This window comes from Pituophis catenifer, unplaced genomic scaffold, assembly GCF_029215685.1.
Source record: "Pituophis catenifer annectens isolate HBS135680 unplaced genomic scaffold, rPitCat1.0.hap2 SCAF_7, whole genome shotgun sequence".
NCBI lineage: Eukaryota > Metazoa > Chordata > Lepidosauria > Squamata > Colubridae > Pituophis > Pituophis catenifer.
Genome location: NW_027256887.1, coordinates 7595058 through 7603458, shown reverse-complemented (window position 1 = coordinate 7603458; position 8401 = coordinate 7595058). Strand labels below are relative to the sequence as shown.

General features: G+C 48.8%; 1 protein-coding gene across 1 annotated transcript in view; it reads right to left on the bottom strand.

The window, feature by feature from the left end:
* Positions 1 to 643: 643 nt before the first annotated feature.
* PRMT8 (protein arginine methyltransferase 8) overlaps positions 644 to 8401 on the bottom strand; it is a 76066-nt gene continuing 68308 nt past the window's right edge. The window contains exon 10 of the mRNA XM_070946601.1: positions 644 to 727. Within this exon, the coding sequence (XP_070802702.1) occupies positions 644 to 727 (84 nt within the window). The remainder of the gene's footprint in view (positions 728 to 8401) is intronic.

Here is an 8401-nt window from a genome sequence, read left to right as displayed (position 1 = left end):
CCTTCGGGCAAGCAGTGTCCATGAGGGAAGCCAGATTCATTTAACGACCAGATTACTAATTGAACCAGGGCACTGAACAAACGTCTCACTTAGCAACAGGAATTCTGGGCTCAATTGTGGTGCTAAGTTCAAGGACTACCTGTGGGAGGTAAAAGAGGAGGCCATTTCCTAAGACAAATTTAGGAATTGGTCGTATCCCCAGGGCTGTATTTTTAAAAAAAGAGCCACGAAAGCTTGCAAAAAAAAATATAATACAAGTACATGAATATTATTTGTACGCAGGTTTGTTTTTTAAAAACAAAACGAAAAAAGAAATGGTAAAACTAACAAGATGGTACCAGTTTTCTCAATTTGGTTGCTCCCTTAAAGGTGTCGGGATACAAGGCAGCACAATACCAGGGTGCCTGTAAAAGTGATATGCATACACAATCCTTTAAAGTAAAGTTGTGCAACTCCTTGGACGGTCTTGGCAGGGTGAGGAGTTGAGAAAATTCCAGATCCAGAGAAAACGTCCGGGCGGCGAAAGTTTTGCTACTGATAAAGCTCACCCCTCCGAATGCTGTCAAATCCAGAACCGCATTTATTTTGGGTCAAAATCCAGAATCGCACTTCTCCTTTTTGTGGTTTCGAAGGCAGCTGCTCGTTAGCGCATCCTATAGTCATTAGATACGGAGGTTTCGCAAAGCTGCCCTTTAAAATCCAGCTCCACCGTGAAGTCCAGGTCACGCTGCAAAGAACATAGAGATCAGATGCTACGAACGAGAGGAGGCCCGCGGGTAACACTGCACATTCGGTAGATCCTCCACTTACGACACTTCGCTTAGTTACGAGTTATGACGGCACTGAAAAAAGGTAACTTAAGACCAAGCGTGGTATTCACTTACTTTCCTTACCGATTCGCTAGCATGCGCCCCTGTCACTGCGTTTTGTATTTACCAGATGAGCTCTTATTTTTGAACCTTCAGACTTACCGTAGCTTGCCAAGTTCTTATCAGTAACTACTGCGCATGTCTACATTCTTTTCTTCTTCTCAAAATTTTCTTTTGTTCTCCGGCCAAGAGAGGTAGCCGGGAAAGCTTTGCCAAGATGTAATTAATTAGCTAGTAAGATGTTTTTTACTTCTTTATAATAAAATGTGTTTATTAGAATATATCTCGGTTTTATTTTCTTAAAGTATACTTCAAGGAAAGGTCACGATCCATTCGCTAATCAAGGTGCAATTACCCAAAAGCAGAATGGGATTAAATGCCACTCTGACAGCCCCGTCCACATGCATGTGCCTGGCATTCCATGCATGTACTTGTTCTGCCCCAGCTATGGACCCCAAAGAACACAGCGCACACAAAGTCTATACAAAACTTAAATTTACTAAAATAACTCACTCTTTTCCAAACAAAGGCTGTTAATAAACTTTCTTAACAGCCCACAAGAAACCAAAGATAAAGTAATCATAATCTTACTAACGTTGGCAGAAAGCCCAGAAGTAATTTTGCAGAGAATCCAGATGCGAAGGAGAGTGAACTAAAGTTGTTCCCTACAATTTGCTTCAGTCAGCGTTCCTCCTTAAATAGGCTAAGGGAGTGGCCAATTAGCCCCAAGCCTTACTCTCGAGGAGACCTCCTCCTGAGGAGCCACTCCTGTCTTTTGGCAGCTCTGTGCGCCCGTGCATCGAGAAGAGGCTCCTCCTCTTCGTCCTCTTCACTTAAAGGAGCCTCTGGAGGTTCTGAAGGCCCTGGCTGAATCCCCGCCTCTGGCACCACAGCTTCTCCAGCCTCCTCATTGTCTGACTCGAGTGCCAGCTGCACAGGCTGCTCGCGCAGCACCACACCAGCCTCCTTACTGTCAGAATCAGCTACAATCCGTACAGACCGCTGATGGGCCACAACAGTGCTTTGCTGGTGCACGTGCCTTCCGCGCATGTGCCCGGCATCAAAAACGTGCCTAAATGGGATGGCATGGGGGTGGATGGGCAGGCCCACCCACGGTTTCTGCTACTGGTTCGGGCGAACCAGTCCGAACCAGCTGAATACCACCTCTGCTTAAGACCATTTTTCGCAGTTAGGACCGTCGCAGCCTCCCCAGGGTCCCACGATCCAAATTCAGATGCTTGGCAACTGACTCATATTTACGACGGATGCATTACCCCAGGGTCCCACGATCCCCTCTTGCAATCATCTGACAAGCAAAATTCATGGGGAAGCCAGATACATTTACCATGTTTCCCCGAAAATAAGGTCACACCCACCCAGTCGGCCATGCCCAACCAACACCCCCTCCCCCCGAGGTCAACCACAGTCTTGATGTGACCCTCGATGAAATAGATTTTGACACCCCTGAACTAAGATCATGTTATTCGGCTGCAAAACTACAGGCAGCCACCAGGTGGCAGCAGAGACCATTTTCTGTGTGTCTTGGCTCTCCTCTAGTGGTTGCGTGGATTTTGCAAGTACACTTACAACAGTTCATTTAGTGACCATTCAAAGTTACAACGGCACCAGAAAAAAAGTGACTTAGGACTATTTTTCACACTTACGACCATCGCCGCATCCCCACAGTCACATGATCAAAATTCAAATCCTCGGCAACGGATTCATATTGATGAATGTTGCAGTGTTTTGGGTAGTCCTTGACTTACATCAGTTCATTTAAGGACCGTTCAAAGTTACAACGGCACTTTAAAAAAATGATTTACGACTGGTTTGTTTCACACTTACAACCATTGCAATATCCCCACAATCACGTGGTCAAATTCAAACGCTTGGCAACTGGCTCATGCTTACGACAGTCACAGCATCCCGGGTTCATGTGATCCCCTTTTACGACCGTCCGACAAGCAAAGTCAATGAGGGAAACTGGATTCACTTAACAACCACGTTAATAACTTAACTGCAATGATTTGGTTAAAACAATCGGGGCAAGAAAAATCGTAAAAGGGGGCAAAACTCCCTGAACGAATGTCTCATTTAACAACGTAGTTGTTGGGCTCAGCTGCGATCGTAAGCCGAGGACTACCTGTACCAACGAATCAGACTGTGGTCATTAAATGAGACTTTGGCTTCTCCACTGACTCTTATTTCTCCCATTTTCCTGCAAGAGGAAGCACCCTCTTCCTCCATGGTCCCTGTGTGGAGGAAATGGTGGATCAGGAACATAATAATAACAGTAACAGAGTTGGAAGGGACCTTGGAGGTCATCTAGTCCAACCCCCTGCTCACGCAGGAGACCTGTACTAGGGATTCGAACCGCCAAACTGCAGACCTTTCTGATCAGTCTGCCTTGCCCTTTCAACCACTTCCATTGAGGCAGGGTGCAGGGAAGATTTCAAAAAGTGCCAATACTTTTGGTTTCTCCTTTGCATGGAACGGCTGTGCTTTCCCCCCACTTCATCGCAAATTGGGATTGTGGTTCTGCCCATGGCTGCACCCCCACCCCCACCCCACCCCCATTCAACTTGGGAAAGGTGCCCAGATGCTCCCTAAAGAAACTTTCCGGAACAAGAGAACAATTGTGCAAATTGCACACTCCGGAAGAGTTGTGTTAGTTGATGGGAGCAGGAGTGGGATTCAGCTGGTTCGGAACACTTTGGGCGAACCGGATGTTAATTTCAATCTGGTTCGCCAAACCGGTTGTTCCAAGGACTGGCTGACCCTGCCCACCCACCCTGCCCCTCCCAGGAGTCTCCACACGGCCGTTTTGGCTGCCAGGTAAGTGCAGGGCATGCGTGGAGGCCCTGGGAGAACGAAAAATGGGCCTACCGGAAGTCCGGAAATGGGCCCATTTCCGGAGCCCAGGGGAGGCTGTTTTTGCCCTCCTGGATGTTCCAGGAAAGCCTCTGGAGCCTGTGGAGGGTGAAAAATGGGCCTACCGGAAGTCCGAAAACGTGCCCGTTTCCGGCCTCCAGAGGGCCTCCAGTGCCCAGGGGAGGTTGTTTTTGCCCTCCTGGAGGCACGAGGAAAGCCACCGGAGCCTGTGGAGGTTGAAAAATGGGCCTACCGGAAGTCCGAAAACGTGCCCGTTTCCGGCCTCCAGAGGGCCTCCGGTCCCCGGGGGAGGTTGTTTTTGCCCTCCTGGAGGCACGAGGAAAGCCACCGGAGCCTGTGGAGGTTGAAAAATGGGCCTACCGGAAGTCCGAAAACGTGCCCGTTTCCGGCCTCCAGAGGGCCTCCAGTGCCCAGGGGAGGTTGTTTTTGCCCTCCTGGAGGCACGAGGAAAGCCTCCGGAGCCTGGGGAGGGTGAATGCCCCCCACCCACCGTGGTGCAGAAATTTTTCAATCCCGCCTCTGGATGGGAGTCCCCAACCTGAAGCAGTTCACAAAAAAAAAAAAAAACCCTCCCAACAGGAGCCTGAGTGGCGTAGGAGGCTCATGCCTCCTACTAAGGCAGCATTTAACATCCAGCTGCCTGCAATTACTGCGAGTTCAATTCTCACCAGGCTCAAGGTCGACTCAGCCTTCCATCCTTTCTAAGGTGGGTAAAATGAGGACCCGGTTTGTGGGGGCAATAAGCTGACTTTGTATAAAATATACAAAAGGATGAAGGCTATTGCTTAACGCCTTGTAAGCCGCCCTGAGTCTCCGGAGAAGGGCGGCATATAAAAATAAAGAAAAGAAAAGAAAGAAAAGAAAGAACTTGCCATTCAAGAGACTCCCTCCGATTTCAAAATGACACACCATGCTCCAAAGTTTGAAAGAGCTCCCTCGATGCAACCTTACAGCCAGGGTGCGTGGGTGTGGGTGTGTGGGAGGGGGACAATTTACAGGGAATTAGAGCAAACTGTATTTGATTGGCACCCTTAGATCAAATGCACAGCCTTCCCGGCTTTAAGCTGACCCCCCCCTCGTTGTGATAAAAGACCAAATGTTTTCCGGGGCTGATCCGTGAGGCAGCCGGAGTACTTAAGAGAGCCAAGTTGTTGACATCAAGTCAACAATGTTGTAGGCACAATGGAAAAAAAACCTTGGCCAACCGAGAGAGTTCTTTTACACTCGAGGAAAGTCAGAAACGTTCCCTTTAGCGAGAACAGATGGTGTCCTGCCACCGGGGTGAGGATGGGGGGGGGTTTCTGGATGGATTTAAATGTTGGTTTCCAGTGACAATTTTTCAGGGTTTGCTCAATGCCTCAGATGGCTTGCGTTGGCCCACCATGCTGACGTTCTCCAGCTTTATGCCAGGTCAGTGCGATGGGAACTCATGCTTCATCTTGGGTCTTAAAAGGTAACAGTAAAAGGTTCCCCTCGCACATATGTGCTAGTCGTTCCCGACTCTAGGGGGCAGTGCTCATCTCCGCTTCAAAGCCGAAGAGCCAGCGCTGTCCGAAGACATCTCCGTGGTCATGTGGTCGGCATGACTCAACGCCAAAGGCGCACGGAACGCTATTACCTTCCCACCAAAGGTGGTCTCTATTTTTCTACTTGCATTTTTTACGTGCTTTCGAACTGCTAGGTTGGCAGAAACTGGGACAAGTAACAGGAGCTTACCCCCGTTACGCAGCACTAGGGATTCGAACCGCTGAACTGCCGATCTGCCGATCGACAAGCTCAGTGTCTTAGCCACTGAGCCATCGCGTCCCTTCTTGGGTCTTACTGCAAGAGAAAGTCAGCCCAGGCTGTCCTTCTCTTATGACCGGTCGCTGTTATTTAGCACTAAGTTGTGCCTGACTCCCCACGACTCCATGGTCCTGCCAGTGATGGGAGTCACCCGGTTCACATCGGTTCGCACGAACCAGTTGTTAAATTACCTTTCCCCCCCCACTATCAAAGTGGATCCTGGATGCTGCGCTGCAATGGAGAAACAGAGAACGGAGCAGGCAGCACAAGGGAAGGAGAAGGTGGCTTTCCCTCTTTCTTCTCCCTGTTCCTTCTCCTTCCCTCATGCCAGCCATTTCTCCATTGCAGCGCAGTGCCCAGGATCCACTTTGATAGTGTGTGGGGGGGTGTAATTATCAACCAGTTCACTCCGGGTCAGGGTGGCCATCGCGGTAGGCTCATCCCGCATGTGTGGTAGAGCTGGAGGACGGGGATGGCCCACGTCTCCCATGACAGCCAACCTGATCCTGGGCGAACCGGTTGTTAAATTATTTGAATCCCACCACTGCCGTCCCCCTGTCCATTCGTCCAAACTCACGTTCATCGCATCAATGAACCAATGTAACCAACCTCTCCTCTGCCCTCCTCTTCTCCTTTGGCCTTCCCTCTTTCCCAACATCAGGGTCTTCTCCAAGGAGTCCTCATTAAGTGGCCAAAGTCCAGGTAGCCCTTGACTTAACGCCAGTGGTGAAATGTAAAATTTGTTACTACCGGTTCTGTGGGCGTGGCTTGGTGGGGGATGGGTAATGTGACTGGGTGGGCATGGCCAATTTTTTTTTTTTTACTTTTAAAACCATTTTTTCTACAACCTCTTCGGCGAAGAGGTTGTTAAAAAAATGCTTTCAAAAGGCTCTGACGATCCCAGCTGAGTTGCCTGATCGTCAGAGACTTTTTTTCTTTTAAATGCCTCTGACGATCAGGCAACTCAGCTGGGATCATCAGAGGCTTTTAAAAGAAAAAAAAGCCTCTGCTGATCAGCTTGGATCATTAGGCATCGTCTTGGATCGTCAGCTTGGATTGTCAAACTCAGCTTGACGATCAGGCAACTCAGCTTGGATCGTCAGAGGCATTTAAAAGAAAAAAAAGCCTCTGATGATCACGCAGCTCAGCTGGGCATGGGATTCTCCGAACCACCCACCTCCATCGCTACCGGATCGGGTGATCCGGTCTGAACCGGGAGCATTTCACCCCTCCTTAACGCCCACAATTGAGCCCCAAACTTCTCTTGGCTAAGCGAGTCATTTGTTAAGTGAATTTTGCCCTATTTTAAGGCCTTCCTTGCCACAGTTGTTTAGTGAATCACTGCAGTAGTTAGGTTAGTGACCCGGTTGTTAAGTGAATCTGTCTTCCTCATGGACGATGCTTTGTCAGGAGGTCGCCAAAGGGGATCCCGCAATTCCAGGACATTGCAACCGTCCTAAATCGGAGTCAGTGGCTGGGGCCCTGAATGTTGCTGAGCATGGGGATGCTGCAGCAATCATGAATGTGAAAAGTAATCCTAAATCGCTTTTTTCAGTGCCGTTGTAACTGAACAATCAATAAATGCACTGTTGTAAGTCGAGGACTTCCTGTATTTGAGCTTCAGCTTCAGGGTCTCTCCTTCCCAATAAACAGTAAAGGGTTGGTTTCCTTTAGGATTGACTGATGAGATCTCTCTTGAGATCCAATGGCCTCGCAAGAGTCTTCTCAAACACTTGTGACCCGTTCTCTTTCCCAAAATCTCAAAGCAGTGGTGGGTTCCTCCAGGTTTGGTCCGGTTCGGCCGAGCCAGTAGGGGTTACGATATGACGTCACCGAACCGGTTCTCCCCCCCTGCCCTCCCACCCCCCCCACCCTCCCATGTTATTCTTACCTTTTATTTGGTCCCACCCCCAATCTATTGCTGCCTCCTGAGTCCCAGCTGATGACTAGAGGGAAAAAAACTGTTTAAACTCTTGCCGCGGGGCTTCAAAGGGCCACCCTACTCACCTCACAGGGTTTTGTTGCAGGGAAAATAAAAGGAGGAATGTATCTTAGGTATTTTTGCCACCTTGGCTTATTTATAAAAAATAATAATAATAAAGGCGGGATAAAAGGTAAATGTAAAGGTTCCCCTCGCACATATGTGCTAGTCATTCCGGACTCTAGGGGGCGGTGCTCATCTCCGTTTCAAAGCTGAAGAGCCAGCGCTGTCCGAAGACGTCTCCGTGGTCATGTGACCAGCATGACTAAACGCCAAAGGTGCATGGAACGCTGTTACCTTCCCACCAAAGGTGGTCCCTATTTTTCTACCTGCATTTTTTACGTGCTTTCGAACTGCTAGGTTGGCAGAAGCTGGGACAAGTCACGGGAGCTCACCCCGTTACGCAGCACTAGGGATTCAAACCGCTGAACTGCCGACCTTTCGATCGACAAGCTCAGCATCTTAGCCACTGAGCCACCGTGTCCCTTAAAGGCGGGAGACGAATAAATAAATAAAATGCCTAAGCTATAAAATATGATTCTTTAAGATCAGGCTGTAATTTTTAATCCACTAACTCGTTTGACAAAAATGCCTATCAAACCCTGTCCCTGAAACCAGCTGCCCAACCTGGATGCCAACATTCATATATATATACCGTGTTTCCCCGAAAATAAGACCCTGTCTTATATTTTTTTGAACCCCAAAATAAGCGCTTGGCCTTATTTTCAGGGAGGTCTTATTATTTTGGGGCGTGTGGAGCAAGATGGGGCTCCTCTTACTTGATTTCCAGCTCTGTCTCTCTAACTCTAACCAGAGGAAATGGCGGGGACAGGCTGCACATGCAGTTAAATATTTTTGCGGAGGGCTTATTTTT